General features: G+C 57.7%; 1 protein-coding gene across 2 annotated transcripts; it reads right to left on the bottom strand.

Annotated features, from left to right (window-relative positions):
* Nucleotides 1-7,271: 7,271 nt before the first annotated feature.
* Nucleotides 7,272-23,356, bottom strand: FHOD1 (formin homology 2 domain containing 1). Of its 2 annotated transcripts, none has more exons than XM_054296246.1 (22): nucleotides 23,171-23,356; nucleotides 17,118-17,224; nucleotides 16,933-16,997; nucleotides 15,550-15,617; nucleotides 15,358-15,463; nucleotides 14,895-14,989; nucleotides 14,364-14,475; nucleotides 14,178-14,272; nucleotides 13,946-14,089; nucleotides 13,624-13,838; nucleotides 13,360-13,470; nucleotides 11,736-11,902; nucleotides 10,632-11,485; nucleotides 10,223-10,375; nucleotides 9,902-10,084; nucleotides 9,517-9,636; nucleotides 9,203-9,364; nucleotides 8,912-9,102; nucleotides 8,647-8,839; nucleotides 8,414-8,567; nucleotides 8,152-8,328; nucleotides 7,272-7,656 (listed from the first exon to the last, which is right to left on the bottom strand). In XM_054296246.1, the coding sequence occupies exons 1-22, from the start codon at nucleotides 23,354-23,356 to the stop codon at nucleotides 7,574-7,576; spliced, it is 3,741 nt and encodes a 1,246-aa protein (XP_054152221.1). In that variant the 3' UTR covers nucleotides 7,272-7,573. The 2 variants fall into 2 exon arrangements, with proteins under 2 accessions (XP_054152221.1, XP_054152222.1); XM_054296247.1 differs by lacking the exon at nucleotides 23,171-23,356 and adding an exon at nucleotides 17,362-17,425.
* Nucleotides 23,357-23,475: the final 119 nt, after the last annotated feature.

The following is a 23,475-nucleotide window of genomic DNA, read 5'->3' as shown; positions in this document are numbered from 1 at the left end:
CAGCTTGGCATAGCTCAGTCCTGCTTGGGATGTGATGCCACCCATTTAAGGCACAATTCAGCTTGGCGCAGCTTGGCTTGGCCCAGCTCAGCTCAGCTGAGCCCTGCCCTGTACATTGTGGCACCTCAGTAGGCATGGTTCAGCTTGGCACAGCTCGGTTCGACTCAGAACATTCTGCCACCTAGATAGGTGCAATTCATCTCAGCTCAGGACAGTCAGGACACTCAGGTAGACTCAGCTCAGTTCAGCCTGGCTTAGCACAGCTTGGGATGTCATACCATGTACAGGACAGCTCAGCTCATCTTGGCACAACTCAGGACAAGGCACCACCTAGGCAGGCACAGCTCAGCTTGACACAGCTTAGCTTGGCTTGGCTCAGCACGTCTTGAGACATCATGCTGCCTAAATAGGCACAGCTTAACTCAGCAGAGCTTGACATGGCTCAGCATGACTCAGCTCAGCACGGCTTAGGACATCATGGTACCTAGGTAGGCATAGTTCAGCTTGATTTGGCACAGATTGGCTCAGTGCAGCTCAGCTCAACTCATCTCATCTCATCTCATCTCATCTCATCTCATCTCATCTCATCTCAGTCCAGCATTGTTCAACTCGGTTGGTTATGCAGCACTTACAGCACAGCTCAGCTCAGCTTGGTTTGGCACAGCTCAGCACATCTTGCCACCTAGGTAAGCACAGTTCAGCTCAGCTTGGTTCAACTTAGCTCAGCTCGGCTTGGTTTGGCCTGGCACAGCTTGGCTCAGGCAGAGCTTCCTGGCAGGAAGTGCCATGGCATCCAGGGAGGCTTGGCAGGAGGGGGGCTGCCCGAGCCAGAACCAGTGCCACCAGCACCCACGCCCCGTGGGACAGGGGAGCACAGGGCATGGCCACCATCAGGGCCAGCCCTCGATCGGGTCCCCCTGCACAGGGCAGTGCCCTCAGGCCCTGCTGGGGAGCACCAGAGGAGCAGTGGCTGCCCAGCTCCTGCTGCCTTGGCCAGCCATGCGCAGTTCCTCAGTGCCCAGAGCAGGCAGGTGAGGTGTGAATCTCTCCCAGCTGCTCCCTGTGACTTGGGGACAATGACTCCAGGGGGATCCCAAACCATTTCTCACACCCAAAGCAGGCAGTGCTCTGCCACTCACGTACCTGGTGTGATTCTGGGGCTGCAGCAGGGTGAGCCATGCTGGGAGCTCAGGTCCTGGCTTGCCCCAGCAAAGCCTGGGGAAGCCCTGCCATGCAGTGCTGGGTGCCAGGTCCGTGCCACCTCCAGCAGCTGCTGGCAGGAGCTCCCTGCACCACCTGGCTGGGGGACAAAGTCCTCTCCTTCCCAGGTTAATTACACAGGGTAATTGCTGCCGCTGGGCTCGCTTTATTAAGCACCTGCTTTAATATTTCACCAAGTCTCCGTACGCGGTGATCCTTCGTGCGTCCCTGCCGTGGGCCTGACTCTCGGCACTCTCTGGGCTCTCGCGTGCCATCACCAACACCTCTCCCTCCCTGGTGGAGCCAGGCCCTGCCAGCTGTGCTGGCCACCCCACCAGACCCCCGAGCCCTGTGGTGGTGGCAGCACGTGCCAGGGATGCCTGTGCCATCCTTATTGGAAACAGCCTCCCTGGTACTGGCAGAAAACCACATTTCATCAGCGGGGATGGCAACAGCTGCAGAAGTACAGCGTGGAACAGGCTGGGGTGGTTTGGCTGGGGTGTGGTGGTGTCACCCAGCTGAGTTTGAAGTGCTCAAGGGAATGTTGGGAAGCCGGCAAGGTAGAGGAGGAGGAGGGATGCTCCCAACAGCATGGCCGCGGGCTCTCCCACAGGAATCTGCTTGCTTGCAGCCCTGGGCTACTGAACCTGGTGAAAACAATAAGAGGTGACCACAAAGTAGAGCCTCAGGGAACTTGGGCTCTGAAGAGGACCTGGTTAAACCTCACCACACATCACTTCACCAGGGCTTGAAAAATGCTGTGGGAGAAAGGCTATTTTCCATGAGAGGCCATCCCTCACTGTGCTGGCCAAGCTGGAAGTGCTGGGGCATGCAAAGGAGTGAAATCAGGGATATGGTGCTTTGCAGGGACAGACAGAATGTAGAGTTTGTACTCATGTCTGTATTTCACAGAGGGTAGACGTGGCCATTCCCAAATTGCAACATGAATTTCCACAACCCCTTGAGAGCTGAATTGGATGTCCATCCGTCCGTCCATCCGTCCGTCCATCCATCCATCCATCCATCCATCCATCCATCCATCCATCCCTTCCAGATCTCCTCACACATGGTCTCAGGATGCCCATCTTGTGGGACACCTCAGATGGGTTTGTAGATAACTGTGCTGCTCTTTGTCACACCAGTCAGGCCTTTCTGTGGTTTTTCTCACCTCAGGCCCCATGTGGTGGGGCTGAACCAGCAGCACCATTTGCTGTCTCTGGCTGCTCCTCAGCTTTCCCCCAGAAGGCTGGTGTGCAGTCAGGGGGACTGGTGGCTCTTCCCTTGAAGACAGTGCCTGGCCTTGTTCATCTGCCCATTGCCCAACCCCGAGGGTGCCTCCCAGCCGCGCCGTGCTGTTGGGAAATGCCGTGATAGCCCCATTACCTTTTGACCTACTTGAGCTCTTCCGTACCCGTTCTGCTAATTACAGCTCACCTTTCACAGGGGAAGCAGGGCTGGTTCAACCACAGCCACCTCCCACACCTTTCCTGGGGCTGCTCAAGCAGGTCCCTGGGAGGGAGGACACACAAACCACATCTTCCTAGTGCTCCCCTTGCCCTAGGCTGTTCCTCCAGCTCCTGGAGCCTCCCATGACTAACAGGTTTTGAGATAATTGTTCCACTCCCTAATCTGATCTGCAGAAGATTCATGACATTGTTTTCAAAGTGCCATAAGCCATTTCCAGGGTCTCTAAGCCCATGAGGGTTGTGATTCATCCGCATGCTGCTGCCACAGGTACTTAATCTTCTCCAAAACAGCAAGTCCTTCTTCCAGGGCTATTATCTCCTCAGGAAACGCCACCCAGGCAAGCGTCTAACAGACCACTTTTGCCTGTTCAGTGCTGATGGATATTTGTGCCAGCTCTTGCTTCCTCACAAATGCCATGAGGTACAGTCCTTGCCTGGGAGCAGCTGTCTCAGGAGAGGGGACCATGGGACTGAAGCCTCCTTCAATGTCACTTGAGGGCTGGGTACCCACCATGGACTGTCAAGCCTACAGGAAAGGGGATGCTGCACTAAAGCACAGGGGGGCTCCTTGTCTCCCACACAATGTCCTCAAAGTGCCCTTGAATGGACAGGGGTTCATCCTTCATGGTGAGGACGTGAGACACTGGAGCCCATTGGCATCTGGGGCTGGAGACAGTTCAGGGGTGACAAAGGCTGTTGCACCACCTGGAATTTAACTCTCATTTTGCCCCAAAGCATCTTGCAAAGAACAGTGATTAATTACTCCTGGCACCAAATATTTGTGTCCCACTACTGAACTTTGTGCAGTTGTCTTGGTTGTGGTTGAACTTTGCTGCTCTAGTGGGAACTCTTATTGTGTTATACTCACATTAACTCGCTATTGTGGCATTCTTCTGTGGGGAGCACAGATCCTCAGGTGGCTGTGATTCAGCTAAGCCAGGTTCACCTCCAGGAAAGCCTTTCCTGCACCCAGCATCCCTGTGATCCTTTCCCAAACCTAAGGCAGGGGAAACCGAGTCTAAAAAATCCCAGCCTGGAGGCACTTGTCATGGCACAGCCAACCTCAGCCACAGCCTCCATGGAGCCACCTTAGCTCTTTGTTCTGGGATCTTCTTCCTCTTCTTCCCCAGCATTTTCCATTCCTTGCTTCCAGCTTAATTGACAAAGGACTTTTTTTGATCTTTCCTTATATTTTGAAGCTGTAAATCACAGGTGACCACTGGTGCTCATTGTCTGCTGCATTTGGTGCCATGTTGATGGAATCAGCCTGAGACCCAGGCTTTGATCCTCCATCTGTAGGGTGTTTCCACACACCTGAGCTGGATGGTGGGCACAGGTCAAAGCTTTCCCCAGCAGCTGGGCAGGACCTCCTTGCTCCTGGGGTGCTGTGGCTGGAGCAGCTCCTTTGCAGAGTACCAGGGCTGCTCCCCAGGAGAGCCTTGCTGGCAGCACGGAGCATCCAGCCAAGCACTGCCCCTGGGTCTGGCTCTTTCCAGACCCCCTTGTCTTTGGAACATTCCTGCCTCTGACTTGTTTTTTCAGGTTGCACATGATCCCCAGGTATTTACAAAACACAGCTCAGTTTCCAGACACATTCATGGCTTTGGGTGGTTCCACCTTCTGCCCTGGCCAGGACCTTGTGTCACTGTGCCTGCACAGCCTTTGGCAGCCAGGCTTTCTGCACCACAGTTCCCCAAAACAGAGCTGATTTTGGGCTGCAGGGACCTCACTCCTTCAGTGTGGCTGTGGAACAGGGATTCCATCTCCTCTATTATTTAGTGTTCTCCTGGGTCTTGTGTGGTACCATGCCAGGCTTCCTTTGCCAGCACAACACCAGCCTCCCATCTCCCATTTCTGCCCATCTCAGTGTCTGTATCTCAACACTGGAGTGATGGGGACAGGGGAAATGTGTCTCCCCCTTGGTCACAGGACAGATGCCAGGGGAAGCTGACTGGGCCAGGTGACATTCTGCTCCCTCTGCTCCTAGGGAAGGTGGCAGTAGGTCACAGCAGCTGTGACCTGGTTCCCATTCCACGCCTCCATCCTGCTGGGGAAGGTGGTTGCAGAATGGAGCATGTTGTCAGCCTGAAGTTGCTTAAGAGGGCTGAGGCCAGGAAGTGGAGTAGGTGTCCTCCAGCTGAGGCAGGTGGAGGAATTTTGGTGAGGGGGGTAGATGATCACAATGCTTCTGGGAGGTGGCCAGAGTGCACCAGTATTTGCAAGAAGTGTTTGAGATGGCTCTGACCTGGGAAGAGAAAGGTTGTGCTGTCACTGATGGGGATTGTGCTTCCCACACAAGGTGGTGGGGCTTCATGGCAACCACGAGGCCAGGACCACGGGCAATCCCCCACCCTGAGCTTGGGGGTGGCACTGGGGACATGCCCATGGAGCATGAAGCTGGAGCCGACCTCAGAGTGTGGCAGCAAACAGGATCCTGTGCTGGGACAGTCCCATGGAAAAGCTGGAATGGAGAAGGCAGGGAATATCTATCACAGTGAGGATGGAAGCTACAGAAGAGCAGAAATGCAACATAAAGGGGAGCCAGGCTCATTCCTGCTGTCCCCTGCTTCTCCCCGCTGCCTGGAACGGGGCCAGGGCAGGATGAGGGCCAGGGACAAGCCTGGAGACACAGCTGATCACAGGGGACAGGAGCCTGTCCCCGCCGGCCAGACAAACAGCCCGGACCAAGGACGCGGCTGTCATTGAACAGGAGACATGAAAGCGGCAGGCTGTGTCTCTGGGCGGGGGAGCAGGGTGCAGCCCCGCCGGCTGCCAGCCGGGGGAGAACAACGACATGAAGCCCATTGCTGTTGGCGAGCCGCTGAAGAGCGGCGGGACACGGGGCATCCTTTCGGGACGGGAAGCGTCCCTTAGGGTGGCCTCGCCTGCGTGTGGCCACCGTGCCCCCTCGTGGCAGCAAGGCACAGCTCGTGGTCCCGGGCCGGCTGGGCAGGAGCCACGAAGGGATGGAGGCACGGATGGGGATGGAGGAAGGAATGGAGATGCTGGGTGCCATGGGGTGCCCTGGCAGGGTCACTTCATCCCACCGCGAGAAGTCCACTGGGGGTGCAGCACCCCAAGCCCATCGCTGTTGATGCTGCCTGAGGCCACGTGTGTCCCAGGTCCTCACCAAGCCTCGTCTGACTGCCCCAAACCCCCTCATCTCGCAAAGGTGCCTCCAGCATCCTGCCACCCCCTCTCCTTCTCAGGGGTCACCCCTGCTGGTCATATTTTTGTCATAAATGACTTGTGCTGAGGCCAAGCCAAGCACTTCAGGCGCCGCTCAAGGGCAGCGTGTGTCCAGGGCCAGGCTGGGAATCCTGGAAATAACACCAAGGCTGAAAAGAAAAAAAAGGTGGAAAAACCCAAACACAGTCCCCTGCACCCTGCCTCAGTTTTCCCCAGCAAGCCCTCAGGAGTAACAATCCTGGGGATGTGACACATGCAATGTCATTTTAGGTACCTGGAGTAGGTGCAGGGGGTCAGGAAGATGCTTTCTCAGCCCCTTCTCCTTCCTCCTGTGGCTCATTGTTACCTGACATAACCTCTTTGTCCTCTCTTTGCAGCCCCAAGTCAAGCACCCAGAGGCCAGGAAAGCCAGAACATATCTTGAGGCACTTCTGGGACACTTGCAGCTCCTCAGTGTGGCATCTTGATGCTTTCAGGGCCACTTAGGAAGATCTCAGACACTGCAAACCGGGGCAGGCTGGCATGTCCAGCCTCGTGGGAGAGGAACAACCCTGGGCAGAGATAGCCAGGAGGAAAAAGCTGCCCTGCCCCGTGGAGTTTTTCTTCATTCCTTGAAGGCCACAGGGACCTGCTGTGCGGGATTCAGGGCTGGAGGCAGCGCCAGGGCAGCGCCGAGGTGGAGCTGTCATGATGGATGATGTGACACCATTCCCAAATGCCTCTACCACAGGTGAGAGTGCCCAGAGCACTGGCAAAGGGGGATGCTGAGAAATAGTACCCACTGCGAGGAGCATCACACCCAGTGTGGGGTTTAATCTGTGTCTGGCATGGCATGAGCCACACTGGGACAGGAGGTGGCAGGAACATCTCCCAGGCTCCCATGGGGACAGGAAGATGCTGTCCTTGGTGCATTTACAGGAACAGGCAGCCTGTCTTTGCCAAGCACCGGTATTTCCGAGGCTTGCAGCTGGGGGACACATGGCTGCTGTGCTCTGGACCTGCTCCTAGAGGGGAACAACCACCCTGCCTCTGACTCAGGTGTGGGTCTGGCTAAACCCCCCAGGAGAGGTTTGTAAAGGAGAGGTAAAGTGTGAGACAATTTTACTGTGCTGTGGCCTTGTGCTCGAGCCACTGCTCCTGTCCTTGAGCGTGCAGCCTTGAGACTGGCAGCAGTCCTTGCTCCTTCTGGAAAAGTCCCCCAGCTGTCCCAGTACAGAGGGGATCATGCTGTTCCCAGAGGGACAGTGGTGCCTACAAGCCACAGGGCTGGCTGAGTGCTTGCCCCAGGCAGCAAGGCTGGGGTTGCAGGAGAAGGGATACTGGCTTGGCCAGGGAGGGAGTACCACATCATTCTGGCCTCTCAGGTACAGGAATAAGGGATGCTGGCAGCATATCAGATCATTTTATTACCACAGCAGCTGTGGGCCAGACCCAGTTCCCAGAGGGGGTCTGAGTCCAGCCCCTTGACCACTCTAATACTGTGGAGAAGGTGAACCTCGAGCCTCCAAGCACAAGTGCTGAGCATCCTCCATCCCGGTCGCCATGGAGCAGCTCTGGGCATCACTGCCATTCTGCTCCCTGCGCCTCTGGGAGCTGGAGGCCAGCAGGGAAAAGTGAGGCGAGGCCAAAGGTGCAGAGTGTGCCTTTCCTAGGACCACAGGGGCTGCCACCATGTCCTGCCCCGGGGCTGCTGGCAGTGGGGAGCAGCCAGAGCCCCCTCAAATCTCCATGCCAGGCACCCGCCCCAGGCCCAGGGCCTGCACCAGCTCTTCGGTGAGGCCGCTCTTCAGCGTCCGCCGCACTGCGGGAAGAGCAGAGTGTGGCACTGCCAGCGCGAGCAGCACTGGCTGCCAGAGTCCCCACACATGGGGGCCTGCTCAGGCAGGGACAGGGTAATGGGGTGCACTGGCATGGACTGGTCTCAGGGTACATCCTGTCTGGTGGGCTCAGCATGGCAGGTCATGGGTGGCCCATGGGGAAGGAGCCAGACAGGGCATAGGAACAAGGACACAAAGGACAGGGGACAGAGCACAGAGACATGGAGATGGAACAAGACAGTGACGGGGACAGAGAGGAAAAGGAGTATGGGGATTGGGCAGAGCCTGGGAAGAGAGATGGGACAGGGCATGGCAACAAAGAGATGGGAAAGGGTAAGGGGACAGGGATACAGAGCTGGGAAAAAGCATCTGAGCAGGGACACAGACATGGGACAGGGCCATGGAGATGGGACAGTGTACAGGAACAAAACATGGAACAGAGATGGAACAGGGCATAAGGACACAGGGATGGGACTTACAAGACTTCCTATTGCCTCGGGACCTCCTGCGCTCCTTGTTGGGGCAGGGTCGGGGGTTGGGATTGTGTGTCACTGATTTCACCAGCTGGTCCATGATTTCATCTGAAGCATCATCAGGTGAGCTGGGAACATCCTCCTGGGCTGGAGAGCCGTGGGTCGGGGTGCCATGCCCTGTTCCTGCATGGGGACAATGAGGATGCTGGCACCAGTTGCTCCCAGCCAGCTGGGCATGTCTCGAGTTCCTCTGCCATCCCGCTCCTACCCTGGCTGGCTCGGCTGCGGCGGGCAGGGATATCTGTGGGGGAGGTCAGCACAATCTTCATGCACTCGTGACCCGCTTCCATCTGCTCCCTGGGGCTGCTGGACACCACGGCAGGCGGCAGAACGGCCTCGGCAATGCCGGAGAATTTCTCAGTCTGCAATGGGAGGAGAGGTTGGTGTTGGGGACACGGGGGGCATCACCTCCTGGTGGCACCCAGGCGAGTGTCCCCGTACCTCGGTGATGAGCCGGCCCCGGGTTTTGTTGCGCTCGCGGTGGGCGGCGCGTTTCTTCTGCTGCAGCAGCACGCGCTCCCAGCAGGTGCGGTACTCCAGGGCGAACTCCTGCAGCAGTTTGCAGATGGATGTCACCTTCACATCCCGCACCGCGCTCGCTGGGTAGCCCAGGTACAGCAGGAAGGAGTGAAACCTACGGGAACATCAGTCACGGAGGGCCACCAACAGGACTGCAAGGTTCCTGCCGTGTCTCCAAGCCACCAACCTGTTGAGGACACGCCTGTGCACCACCTTCAGGACGATGATGCGCTGGGTGCTGTCCTTGAGGAACTCTGTCAGCTTGGTCTTCAGCACTGGCTTGGTCTCATGCTTGGCAATCACCTTCAGGTTGTGCCAGGAGGCCCTGCACCTCCGTTCCAGCTGCACCAGGCTGTTGGCCAGCTCTTCAAAGTCAATCTGGAAGAGTGAGGCGTCAGTCCTTGGCCATGCTGGTGTAGCCGGGCAGCCACAGGACCCACACCCTCCGTCTGCCCGGGTGTCACCTGCCTTGCCTCACCTTGGCGGAGCGGGTGATGGAGGCGATTTCTGAGTAGAGGTCAGTGGTTTCTGGGAACTTCTCTACCACCATCTGGCAGAGATGGTAGAGCAGGGACTGCCGGTGCACTGTGTCCTTCACTTCTGAGACCTTTGCCAGGTAGCCGAGCTCAAAGCCTCTGCTCTGAAACCCAATGGACTCAGCAGGGACTCTCGTCTCTAATCCAGCAGACCTCCAGTCTGCAGATCTACTGCATCCCCACCAGCACCTCCCAGCTCCCCACAGACCCTTCTAGGTGCCCACAAACCATGGCTGGTCCTCACCCTGCTCCTCACCTGGGAACCATTCAAGAAGTTGCCCATCGCCAGCAGCGTGGCCAAGACGCACTTGAATGTGTGATTTCTGGCCAGCTGCTCCATGCCTACCTTCAGATCAAAGAGCGGCTCTGCGATCTCCTGGGTGAGGGAGAAGCAGGTGAGATCCCTTGGCCACCCTCTCCCTTGGGAGCTTCAGCATTCACCCACGAGGACAAGCACCTCCTGATCAATCCAAGCCCTTGCTTGCCTTGGAGGTCTGCAGCCCATCCCCAGCCATGCTGGGGCACCTCCCATGTTTGGATATGACTGGTCCTCACCAGAAACATGCTTGGCTCAGTGCTTAGCACTGCTGGGGTGTCAGCAGTGGGAGGGCAGAGGGGAGATGGGGTACATGGCTCCCTACCTGCTCCAGGCTCTCGTAGTCCAGCTTGAAGGCCCAGAGCTGGAGCCTGGCCGTGAGGTCACTGATGGAAGACAGGGAGAGCAGGAACTGCTCTGCAGAGCCCAAAGGCACATCAGGATTGGCCAACTGGGCCTCCTGGATCTTCTGTTTTTCCTCCTCAGTTGGGACCATGGTTAGGATTTTCTGGAGCAGGGAGAGGGATATGTCAGACGACATACATAGGGTGTGTCACCCCAGGCATCATGGCATGGATGTCTCCTAGCCTGGGGAAATGATCTGCTGAGACCTCAGAGGAGCTGAGCCTGCTTCTCTTGTGCTCACCTCAATCCCTTCCTTACTGACTGCAAACTCGTCAAAGTTGAGCACGGCTGTCTTGATTATATGGACGGGTGGCAGCACAGTGAGGCCAATGTTGATGGCGTTGCTCCTCTTGGGGTCCAACACCACCACCACCTTCTTCCCATCAATGGCTTTCTGCAAAGAGGACAGGATGGGTGGGGACAGCCAGGCAAAGGCCTCACCTTCATGAACTTATGAACACAGGGAACCAAGCACAGACCAGGCAGTGAGCCAAACCAAATCTGTGCATTGCCGATAATCATTCCCACTGAGCCTCCAGGCTTCTGGTGCCCATCCTTGAGATAGGATAGGGGTAACAGGATCCCCACAGGAACTCACAGCCTTCCTCCCACCCCTCAGTGCCCCTCGGCCAATGGGTGCCCACTGGTACCTTTGAGGTTGGCGCTTCCTTTGACCGTGACTCAAAGAGATGCTCCAGTTTCGCAGTATTGACCTCGACATTCTGCAGGGATGCCCAAAGTGTCCCCTGGCCAAACCTGCCACTTCCCACAGTCCCATCCAGCTGCTTCAGCTCCTTCCAGAAGAGCTTCACTGTCCTCTTCTTCTTGGCCTCGGAGGGGCCATCTGTTGTTGAGGGACCTGGCAGCCCCGGTGGGGGTGGGCAGCCAGGGATGGCAGGAGGTGGAGGTGGCGGAGGTGGTGGGCAGCCAGGGAGGGCAGGAGGTGGAGGTGGTGGGCAACCAGGGAGGGCAGGAGGTGGAGGGGGAGCCATGAATGTTCCAGCACTCATTGCTTCAATGCCAGGATGGAGGAAAGATCCGTTGGTCATTGGCCCCGTGTCCAGGATGTCAAAATCTTCTTCATCCCCCAAGTCAGTGAAGTCCATGTCCTTGATCTTCAGCTGCACGGGGACGGTCTCCAGGCGCTCCCATGTCAGCTCTGTGTCCTTTTTGATGGGCATCATTCCAGTGTTCTCCAGCTTCTGTGTGTGGGTCTCATCATCTATGCTGGACATGGCACGTACCAGCTTGGCATGGGCACTGGCTACTGGCCCGTCTGGAGCCCTGCCACAGGGCCGGGCACTCTCCTGCTCCTGGCTGCTGCTTCCCTTGGTGTCCATCTCCACCTCACCCTGGATCTGGGGGGATAAAGGCATTTCATGGAGCACCTTCTCCCTCCCCGACTCTGAGGAGCCCTTGGCATAGAGCATGTCCAGCATAAACTTGGTGTCAGAGGAGATGGTGCTGCAGGAGTCAGTGATGTCAGATCGAGGCAAATGAGACCCTGCAGGGAGAGAGGAAGAAGCTGGAATAATCTGCTTGGAGGGGGCAGGTAGTGCTGGCTCAATGCAGAGTTGGAGTCCTGCTCTGCAGTGAGGTGTGCTCAGATGCCAGCTTTTTGAGCAAGGAGGTACAACCATCTCCTCCAAGGCTCTGTGTATCACAGATGCAGGGATGGGATGGGGACTGAGGGGCCACTAATCCCCACCCAGGGACCCAGATGAGCTGGGAACACACACCCTGGCAGCACCTACTTATGCTGGGTGGCTCCACCCTGGGGTCAGAGGTGCCGTGGTCTCTTTCCCATGCAAGAGCAGTAGGATGCTCCAGTGTAGTATCACTGAGGATATCGAGCCGTCCCTTGGCCATGGAAGAGATCTTCTCCTTCTGGGCTGCAGCCAGGTTCTCCAAAAAACGAGCTCTGCAAGATGGGGTGGATGTTGGCCAAAAGCAAAGCAGGGATGGGGACAATAGGGACAACCAGCAAACCACGCCATGCCACACTGCACAGCCAGTCCCACAGCACAGAAACCCCCTGTGCTGGCCACACCACATTAGGGACACCAAGGATTCACCCTCCTCTGAGCCCTGCAGAGAGAGGTGATGGCCCCACGGCTGTGCCAACAGGGTGCTGCTGTCACCAGTTGGTCCCAACAGACCTGGTGCTCACTGCAACCCTCATCCAAAAGCTGCAAAACCCAGGAGGGCACCAAGGCAGAAACTTGAGGGCATGGTCCTGCTCCTCATGCCCTGTGTGGCCAGAGCCCAGATACCTCCAGCCAGGTACCACTCCAAGGAAGCGCATGCCTGGAGACACACGCATGCCTCTACTTACTCAAACTTCTTCAAAATAGGCTTGTCCTCATGCAAGGAGGGGGCCTCCTCCCGCCTGAGGGAAAACAGGGGTTAGCCCCCACTGCTGGCAGTCCCCTGGGGCTCGTGCATCCTGCACACACCCACCTGGCAGCCCTCCAGCATGGAACCCTTGCCCCATGGCCCCAGGGTTCACAGGGGGCCAGGAGAGCCCTGGCAATCCCCTCTGGCCCAGGCACCACGTGGCATCGGGTGCTGGAGAGATGGGACATTGTCCATCACCTGGAGCGGGCTGTGCCACCCCCAGCAAGGACACCTCACCCCAAAGCAGGGATCAGAGCGTGCCACATCCTGTGAGGTGATGAGGGAGGGGGTTGGGGTCTCACAGGTAGGACTTGAACGGGAGAGGCAAGGGATGGGGGCAGCAAGGTGAGTGCAAGTGACTGCTCCCCCAGAGCATCAGAGGATAGGGCAAGGGAGAATTAATAGGACATTAAGCTGAAAGAGAGTAGGTTTAAATTGGATTTTAGGAGGAAATTCTTCCCTGAAATGGTGGTGAGACACTGGCATAGGTTGCCCAGAGAAGCTGTGGATGCCCCATCCCTGTAAGATCAGGCTTTGAGCAATCTAGTGGAAGCATTGGAACTAGATGATTTTTAAGGTCCCTTTCAACCCAAACTATTCCAGGATGTTATGATTCTATGATCATGCTGGGAGGGAGCATGCACGTGCAGAGCCAGGCACTTACCAGACAGGGGCAGTTTGGTGCAGCCTGCAAAAGGAAAGACAGAAAGAGTGGGCAGAGGAGAGGGCAAGCTTGGGCAGAGAGGAGAATGGGGAGCTGGAGCAGAGCTGTGCATGCCCAAAGGATGCCTTGGAGCCCCTGGCTGGACCCTTTGATACCTGCTGCCCCCTCATACATCTCTCCAGCTCCAGTGCCCTCCCAGACTGTTTCCCCCCAGGGAAAGGCAGAGTGTGCCCTGGGATGGACACACCTCACGCTCCTGGGAGCCCACCCTGCTGCCCTGGGCACCTCCATGCCCCCAGCCCCTCCTGGCTCCTTACTTGTAGACGCTGCGCTCTCCTGGGCCCGGGGGCTGCTCCGTCTCAGCCGGGGGGGAGGCCAGGGCCAGCCGCACGCTGGATGTGCTGTTGTAGATGCTGGTGGGACAGGGTCTGGAAGGAGTTGACAGGGACTGAGAGCAGGTCCCACAGCACTGCTCTCCACCCTGGCACCAGCAATGGGTCCAAGTGCTGTTTATGCAGTATCTCGGTGTCTTCACCATCCCAGAAGCATCCCCACCACAGACCACCTCCAGCTGCACTTACTCTGCTGGGCTGCTTGGTGCAGGGATAGGCGGGGTGTCCTCAGCTGGAGGCTCCTTTGGAGTGTCAGGAGACCCCAGCAGTGGCTGGGCATCAGCACTGGGATCCTGGGAGCCGCCCTGGGATCGCCACCCACGCCGGCCCTCATCTGTCCTCCTCCGCTCTTTGCGTCCCCCTGAGGGCGGCTCTTCCACATCATCCTCCAGCTTGAGAGCACTCTGTGGAGGGACCAGGGGCATGGCACCAGGCACAGCAGCATCCCTGCCACCCCATGCACTCACCCTCCCTGCTGGAGGCAGCCATATCCTGCTGGAGCCCTGCTCACCTCATAGATTGTGAACTGCTGCTTCAAGTCAAGGTCGGTGCCCTTGCTGCCCAGGTACTGCTGCACCACCTGCTCCATGCCCTGCTGCTCCAGGCAGTCGGTCACATCATAGAAGGTGTCCTGGTCTGGGAGGGCTGCCAGTGTCTGGGCAGAATCAGAGGGATGCTGCTGGCACTGGGGTGACCCACACTGAGCCCCAGCAGGGTGGCACCACGGGGACACCCCCACAGACCTTGTTGATCAGTGTCATGGTGAACACCAGCAGCTCCGTGTCAGCCCCGTTGCGCTGGTCCAGGATGGCCATTAAGTTGGACCACGGACAGGCACCTGGGAAAAGAGGCATGAACAGGTGACATGCAGGCTGGGAGGGGACACTATCCCCAGCAGGGACCTCGCAGGAGGCTGGAGCTGCGCTCACCTCTCGCCTGGTCCACGGCATTGACGGCACGGATGAGCAGCAAGGCGTTGGGCTCTGTGTACTCCACAAACACCAGGAGCAGCTTCAGGGCCATCTTCACCACCAGGCGAAACTGGGACAAGGGATGGCAGCTGGGACAGCAGCAGTGACAGGGGCCTGCCAGCGTGCTGCTGGGGCACTGTGGGGGGCTGTGCCCATGCCCCAGGACTGGGAGCTTTGCGTGGGGCCAGGGACCTGCAGCTGTGAGGCTGATGGCTGAGAGGCACTGGGAAGGGACCTGGAGCAGGAGTGTCTTACTCCAGCTCTGTGCCTGGGAATGTGGTCACATCAGGATAGGGAGGTCTGCAGATCCTGGGTGACTTCCAGAAGGCTGGGAGCAGGACCCAACACAAGCAAAGGTACCAGGGTACCAGGCCCAGAGGCAGAGAGTGAAGCACATCCTCTGAGGGATGGTTCAAGGGGACAGCCACAAGCAGGGAAGGGGATGCAGTGGAGGGCACAGACAGCCCCCCAAGAGCAACAGGCACTCACTGGGCATCCTGAGAGCGTGTACAGCCACTGGACAGTCTCGTTGTGGTTGATGACACCCAGCATCCCATCCACGAAGAGCATGATCTGGCTCAAGGCTGCAAGGCAGAGAGTGGGCAGGCTGATGGTGCAGCAGGCAGGGGTTGGGAATTCCCACCCCTGCACAGCATCACTGCAGCAAGGGCAATGTCTGGCTGCTGGGAAGGCAGAGCAGCCCTGGCAGACTTTGTGGCTCACCCGCCCTGAGTGCCAGCCTTCCTCCCTGGGGACAAGCACGGAATCCTGGAATGCTTTGGGTTGGAAGGGACCTTAAAGACCCATTCCAACTCCCCTGCCACAGGCAGGGACACCTTCCATTAGACCAGGTTGCATAAAAGACCCATCCAACCTGGCCTTGAACACTTCCAGGGATGGGGCATCCACTGCTTCTTTAGGGAACCTGCTCCAGAGGTGCCCAAATACCAACCCCGGAGGATGTAATTCTGGTAGTTCTGGTCAGCCTCTGTCCCCACTTTGATCAGGCACGTCAACCCCTCCAGGTTCACAAACTCTGGCACCAGGTCCTTGTCCTCCTGTGGGGAGAAGGCCAAGTGTTACTGCAGTGTGGCAGCCAGCCCTGGGGGAGCCCCTGTCCCCCACCACACCAGCATCCCCTCACCTGGAAGAGCTGCTTCAGGGAGAAGAGTGACCTCCGCAGCTCGGGCCCCCGTGAGTTGTACAGCTTCTCTGGGAGGAAAGGAGAGATGTGGTGTGAGTGGCTCACTGCTCAACTGAGGCTTCCTGGCAAAGCCCCTCATCCTGACTTACCCTGATCCTGATCTCCGTGCCATCACCCCAGCACTGCCCTGGCTGTGGGACAGAGTGGCTGGGAGCAGCTGCTCTACCACAACTACATATTTCAGCCCTCCCACTTTCCTATTTCCTTTTTTTTTGCCCTCTTTTTCTGACCAGCAACAACACAAATATCCCCTCTGGTTTCCTTTGCAGAACCTAAACAGGAACACAGGCAAGAGGTTGAGCTACTTTTAGCCATCCCTCCCTGGGCACAGCCATACCATGGTTCCAGAGTTCCCAGCAGCCCCAGGGCTTTGGAAAAAAACACAGGATGGGGCTAGGAAAGCCAGTAGTGTGACACAGGTTGCTCAGGGACAGGACTGTCACTGGGGTGGAGACTATGTGCTTATGGGGGTGTGCCTGCAGGCAGGAGCCAGCGTGGAGCAGCCAGGGCATTGGGAAGCTGGAAAGCCCCATGAAGACACCAAGGCCATTGGGAGCCAGCACTTCCCACATGCAAAAACTGAGTTAGCCACACATCCCAATTTATTTGGGTCAGGCTTAGAGCTGCAACAAGCCAAAAACAAGATGTCCAAGTAGTCCTCCAGATATGCCCTGTAAAACACAGTGTCCTGGCAGCCTCCTCCACTTGCTTATCAGCTTGTCAGAGCTGGGAGGGAAGGCAGAGCTGCTGGGAGGAAAAGCAGAAGAGCTCAGAGCTTAGACAGAGCCTGGGAACTGCGGGCAAAGAGCACGACCATGACCCTGACCCTGGGCTTCCTGCCCCTTCCTGCATGGTTCAGCTGCAGCCCTGCACAGTCAGCTGATGCCCATCTGGCATCACTCTGCTCAGTGCTTGTTTTCCTCCTGCCAAAGACAAAAAAAAAGGCTTGAGACTCTCGAATATTTTGCAGGACCTCAGAGCTGGCTGCCTGAACCATGGCAGCACTTTCTGCTGCGCAAGAGCCCTTTGTTTATGTCTTCACAGCTATATTTAGAGCTTGCCTGAGTGACCCAGAATAACTGCAGTGGGTGGTGGGCTCCCAGCCCAAGAGGCCAAAGTCCTGATCTCTGAGGATGGAGGGGATTAACCCAGCAGGTACCCCATGAGGACCACATCCCCTGATCTCTGGGAGGGGCTATGGGGTGGAAGCAGCCCTCTCCATCACAAAACCCTGGCCAGAACTCACTGCAGGGGCCAGACCTCCCCCATGCAGGGCAGTGGAGCTGCTGGAGCAGGCTGGAGGAGGGAGCAGCCCCGACTCACCGATGATGGCGTGGACTCGGACGGAGAGCTGCGTGCGCAGGATCAGCGTCGGCCGGCGCCCCTTCCTGAGGTGAGGGAAAATGTGCTGTGAGGGACCACCCCAGCCCCTGGCTCCTTGCCCATGGTGTACACACACCTGTGGGTCCCTGTGTCACCACAGGGCTCAGGTACCCCATGTGCCCTACCTGACCTCCTCATAGAAACCCTCCAGATCATCTTTCTGTTCCAGCAGGGATAAGTCAAGGTCCAGGTAGTGTCCAGAGGGTGAGATCTGCAGCGTGCAGTCCTCCAGCTGGGGATGCAGACAGCGAGGCTGAGTGCCCACGCCCAACACAGCCCTACAGGCTCCCAGAGCATTCCCAGGTCACCCTCCCACTCACACCAAACTCAGTTGGCAGACACATCCTGCAGTGGGGTGGCATGTCCCACCTGTCCCCAGCCACTGGCTCTGCAGGGAGATGTCCCAGCACCTTCTGCCTCAGCCGGGTGCTGATTGTGGAGAAACATGGAGCCCCAGGCAGGAAAAGGCTGAGTGAGGGCGGTCCTGCCAGCACTGAGCTCCTTGGCAATCCCTGGGTGGGAACCATGGCAAGAGGCTGATTGGCTCCCTGGGGCTCCCCGTAGTCAGCAGGGGCTCAGCTGGGGCAGGATCCATCTCCTCCCAGGGCTGGCAAACGGCCCCTGCCTGCAGGGACTGGGTCTGAGGGAACTGTTGGGCACCCAGCCCAGGCAGGGACCCCCCAAAGCAGTGCAAATCCCTGGGATGTGCCATGGCTGACACACCCTCTGACTCAGCCCAGAGCCACGTGGCGTCTTCCATCGGAATTTGGATCAGCGCAGCCCTGAGACAAGGCTGGGGCAAGGGGCACCTTCCCAGAAAATCCATGCACAGCACCCATGGTGCACAGCACCCACAAAGTCCTTGAGGTACCCTGGAGCCAGCAGCACCCCACAGCACCCAGCCAGGTCTTCTGGGACATGGCAATTCACCCTCAGGGCATGAACAGAAGCAAGGGAGGGCAGTGCCAGCACCCTGCACATCTGGATCTGTTCCTAAAGCACTTGCAACTCCCTTGCCCCACCCTCTCCCTGCTCAACCCATCTCCAAGGAACACATCTGCAGGGCAGGAACTGAGGACTGGGGATAAAACCCCATTATTAAAGCTGCTCTTGTGCAAACAAGAGCAAGCAGCAATAGGAGAGAGGTGGGGATCCATCAGCCATCTAAAACCCCACCTCAATTTCAACCCCAAATTGCAAAAGCTCCAAGCACTGTGCTGTGGCTGAGGAGCTCAGATGGGAACAGTCACAGCTTCTCTGCCTTTCCCATCAATGCCTTTCCCCACTGTGGCCCTGGAGATCCCACTGCAATACTGGGTATGGCTCCTGTGTCTCACTGGGATTCCTTTCCATGACATTCCCATCTTCTTGCATTGATTGTGCCCAATCCCAGCATTGGGCACAAGCTCACACATATGAATTCACGGTGGGTGTGACTTTAATACCATAGGGTAAAGTCAAATGACACATGAATTGAAGTCATTCACTGGGCAATTTGGCAGGGCACTGTTGTTGGGTTGGACATTGCTGGCCACGCCAGCCAGCCATGGCAATGTGCAGCAAACACAGGCTTGGCAACACAGCACCTGGCACTGGGCAGGCACTCCTGGCTGCCAGCTCTGCCTTGACAGCGTGAGTCCCTCACACTGACCCCACAAAGGGTTTGCTCATTGGGGAATGCTTCAATTCCTCCCCTGGGACAGGCTGTCCTGCATCCCTGCATCGACCTGGACATCCCTGCACCCACCCAGCCAATTCCTGCATACTCCCGGGCATCCTCCCAGACATTTCTGTATCCTCCTGGACATCCCTGCATCCACCCAGGCACTCTAAGTCAGCAAAGAGCAAACCACCCCAGTACAAAGGCCTTGCCTTCTCTGGGCTGCCACAGCCCCAGCAAGCCAGAGTTAACATCCCCAGCTCCTCTGGGGCTGCTGACATGTCCCAGCTGTGGGGGGAGCCCCTGGGACCTGACCCCGTGTATTTCCCGTGTGAGCTTGGGAACGTTTCCCACTAGGGATGCTCCAAGCCCTGGGCCTCCCTGGGGATGGGGAGAGGCCATCCCAGGCTTCTGCAGCCCTGCCAAAAATCCTGGGCAGCACTTCCACACCAGGGAGCAGCAGCTGCCCCAGGGCCAGGGGTTATTCAGACAGGGGGTTTATACCCTGTAGGATCAAGCTGAGGTCTCAGTGTCATGGTGCTGGGGACAGCAAGTTGGGGTCACAGGTTACTGACAGCTCCCAGTGCAGGGTGGCTCTGATTCATCTGTCTCCTGCCTGGTAAACCATTACAAAATGAGCCAGACTTTGAGGGCAATGGGGATTGATGGCAAAGCAGAGCTGGGAGAGGAGAGTGTGCCACGCTCACACATCCAGACCGTGACTCCTGGGAGTCCCAGCCACCCTGCAGCAGGATGGATGTCCTTCACCCATTCGCAGGGAGGCTCTGGGGTCTTGCTGAGGACACGATGCTCGTGCCAGCCCTGATGTGGAACGAGGACCCACAACCTGGAAAAAGATTCTGTCTGTGTTGAATGCCCCATCCCTGGAAGTGTTCGAGGCCAGGCTGGACAGGACTTGGAACAAGAGGTCTGATGGAAGGTGTTCCTGCCCATGGCAGTGGGGTGGAACAAGATGATCCCTTTAAGGTCCCTTCAAATCCAAATCATTCCAGGATTCAATGGGGGTGTGATGGAAACTTCCTCACCTCCAATACAGAGACATCATCCATGCACAGACGAACTCACACTCTCCACCACAGCATAACATTTTCCTGCTCACCCCTATCACAGCATCCCCACACGCTCCAAGGCCAGGCAACAAATATCCTCTTTATCTGTCAGCAAAGGAAACACTTTTACCACTTTTACCCCCTTTCTAACACTTTTTTTTTTGCAGTAACCACAATTTCTCAGCATCGCTGCAGCTCTTCTAGAAAGGCTGTAGGGAAACTACAGGAAAAATAAATTATTTAAATATAGTAGCAGTTAAACACAAGGCACTGACAGTTCAGAAAGCACTGGCATCACCAGCTGCTGCTCTTCCTTCCAAAACACACAGGGGCTGATGGTTTATAGAGTTACACCAGCCACCAACTCACCCCAACCCTAACCCTAACCTCAAGCCCAAGCCCAACCCCAGCCAAGCACATTCACCACAGTTTAGCTGCAGGGTTAGGAGGGGTGTCCTTTACCAGGGCACTCAGGTGCTTGTCCACTCCTGCATGATGGATGGCAGCAAGTGGATGAGAACACTGCCACTGCCTTGTCATGGGGGCAGGAGGGATCTCTGGAGGTCACCCAGAGCTGGCCCAGAAGTGCCAACTTGCTTCCCTCTGGAAGCTCCTCCAGCTGGAATCATTGCTCATTAACAGATCTCCTGCTGCTTACCAACAGACCTGTGGCAGTGGGAGGAGCCCAGTGCCAGGCAGCAGTTGGTGTCCTGGAAAAGCCACGGCATGATTGCCTGGCTGCAGTTCCCTTCCTGGGATCCGTGCAGGGATGGTGTTGGGAGCTGGGGAGTGCTGGGGGCTGCTGAGCCCCAACACTCAGTGCTGCTGCTGGCCCCTCCTCACTGCTCTCCTACCATCCGGGGGTGAAGTGGGGCACAGACCCTCACCAAAGCCCTCCTCCAGCCTGTTAGGAAACAGAGGGCAGCAGGGCTGTGGGATGGGGATTGCTCACTTCACACACAGAGATTGCCCCACCGGCACCTCTATTGAGTACAAGAGCTCTCAGCAAGTTTATGGCACCGAGGCCAGCGAACTGTTTGCTCTTCCCAGATTTCCGGGGGAGGAAGGAGAATGCAAAGCTCTAGCCTGATGGGTTTTGCAATTGTTTGGAAAAATCCCCAGATTCAGAGGTGAGATAGTGCTCTAGGGAGCCGCAGGGGCATTTGGGGACTTAAAGGACAGCCAAAAAAACCTGCCCTGTCAAAACCTGCCTGCAGAGGTTCAGAGAATGGCCACGCCCTGCCCAAGCATCACCCAAGGGTACTAAAAAAATGCTGGAAATCGGAGAAGATAGTATCAGCCTGGAGGCAAACAATGCAGCAGCAGCAAACAAAGCAGGAAGGTATTTCCAAGCACAAACACACTTCCCGGAGAGCATGAAAAAGCGATCAGTGACAGGTCCTGTTCAGGGAGAGGAAGCACCAAGGGTGTCATGGGGCAGGACAGGCTATTCAAGGCAGTGATGCTTGCACCAGAAACCTCTTGCTCATCATCTCTAAGCTGTTCCCAGCACAGGGAGCTGCTTAGCCGGGCTCAGCTGCTCTCCCAAGGCAGCTCATCCCCTGGGTGCCTGTGGTTCAATCTTCCTCCAACTATGAGGGTACCATAGCCCAGCTCCCTCCTGGCTGCTGCACCCTCTTCCAGTGCTCTGCAGGTCCAGGCATGCTGCCCAAACCTGGCACCAGGCATTCCCAGTGGAACTTTTTTACAGCCAATTCCTTGGGAAAAATCCGAGTGTTCATTTACTAATTTTAGGGTGGTGACTAATGGAGCTGAGTGCTACCTGGCACAAAAGGCACCAGGGGAGGCTTTGGCTGGTCATGCCAGGGGAACGACATCTGCATGGCTCCAAGGGTGCCAGCTCTGAATTTCAACTGAGCTGGGTGCCTTGGGAGACTGACCTCACTCCACAGGCTGTAAATCCCGGTGCAGGAGGCTCCCAATGAGCACATTTGCTCGTGCAAACCCCAGCCAGCATCCCAGCTTGTCAGGTGGGACACTCTGCAGCCCTTGCTGCCTCAGAGAGCGCTGTGTGGTAAAGGCAGCATGGTTTATAACCTATATAATCCAGAAATCTGGTTTATAAGCCCAGAGCAAGATCCAGGCAGTTTACCTGCGATTTCACCAAGGGTCGTGGGATGATACAGGGAAACTACAGGAAAAAATATCCAGAGCTTAGATAGAGAGCAGAGCCTGAAATCGCAGGATCAACACCCTTCTGCTGGGCACAGGACCTTGCAGCGCTGCCGCCCTCGGGAACGCAGTGTCCAGTGTCCCCTCCCCCTGCCACTGCCCCTGCCACCATGGCAGCGCTCCGGGCTGGCGATCCCGTTACAGCCAGCTCCTGCCCGGGGAGCACAGCACACGCATGAAATTTGAGTTTGCTCCATTCGTCATGTCTCCAAGCTGTTTGTTCCCAAACAAACTCCCTTTAGTCACCGCCTAAAAATCCCATGACGGCGACACGAGACGCTGCTTCTTTGCTCCAAGAAAAATGAAAAAAGGAATAAACGGGAGGTTTTTTTGTGGTGCAGGCAAAGGTGTCAAAGTGATCCCCTCTCCCCTGGAAGGCCAGCAAGCTCAGTGTCGGGCACAGCGAGCTGAATTTCCCTCTCCTGCTGCTCCATCTCTCCGCTCTAGTTCTGAGCAGAGCTCTCCCCAGCCAGCCGGGGTTCCTGCCTCCCTTCCCTGCACTCCTGTGGTGCTGCAAGACGGAGATGCTCAGCTATTGTCGAACTCTGCTGGGTCCCACGTCCCTGAGGAAGAAAACAAGCCTGTCCCCATCCTGAGAAGGATGCTCCGAGAGCATCACGTCCACAGGAGACAGGCAGGGAGGGTGCCCTGTCTCCCGTGTCTCCTCCACTTCCCAGCCCGAGCCAGACTCGAGGACACCCAAACAAGACACGGTGCCTCGCTTTACATTCGGCCTCCTGCCTTCCTCCCAGCTGAAGGAAATTGCTCAGCGTGCATTTCCGTACTGCTCTCCGCTGACAAAGCTGCCGCCGGAGCGGTGAATGAGGGGCTGGCGGCTCTCTGCCCCCACCATCACCGCCCCACGCTCCAGGTGCCGCAGCGAGAAGCAGCACGGGGAGGGTCCCAGGCGGAGCCGGTGCGCTCCGCTCCCGCTTCCCGGCGTGGAAGTGCGAAGCCGGCGGGGAACACGCTGCCTGCCTCAGCCCACATGGGGATGGACGCCTGCCCTCATCCTGCTTCCCCCTGCCAGGGTTCCTGCATGCTCTGAGCAGCACATCCTCTTCCTCCCGCCGACTCATTGGGGCCGGCCGAGGCTGGCATCTCCCGCAGGAGCTCATAAACCCCGCCGTGACTCACACCGGCAGCGCTGCCGGGGACACCCCGTCCGATCCCTCGCCCCCCGGTCCCCCCTAGCCAGCCATCCCCACCCCGAGCCCCCCACGGTGCCTTCCCCGCCGTCCCCGTCCCCGCTCACCGGCAGCGGGGCCCCGACCAGGCGGTGCAGCGCGGGCAGCTGCGCCCCCAGGGCCAGCGCCTCCTCCACGGCGTAAACCGGGGCTCGTCGGGGCTCCGGGAAGCTGCCGAAGGCGAAGGGATCCCCGTCCTCCAGGTACTGCACCCGGCATGGCACCGTCGCCTCCGCCGCCTCCACCAGCGCCATGGCCCCGCCGCCGCCGCGGCCCCGTGCGCACCCGGGGCGGACACGGGCTCGGCCCGGCCCCTCCGCCCTCCCCGTCCCGGGAGCGGCCGCTCCGTGCTCGGCACTCGGCGCTCGGCGCG

The sequence above is a fragment of the Melozone crissalis genome, unplaced genomic scaffold, assembly GCF_028551555.1.
Source record: "Melozone crissalis strain CALT ecotype California unplaced genomic scaffold, PUWL_Pcris_2 ptg000007l_1, whole genome shotgun sequence".
NCBI classification, from domain to species: Eukaryota; Metazoa; Chordata; class Aves; order Passeriformes; family Passerellidae; genus Melozone; species Melozone crissalis.
The sequence above is the reverse complement of the archived record's forward strand: the minus strand, read 5'-3'. Positions and strand labels throughout refer to the sequence as shown.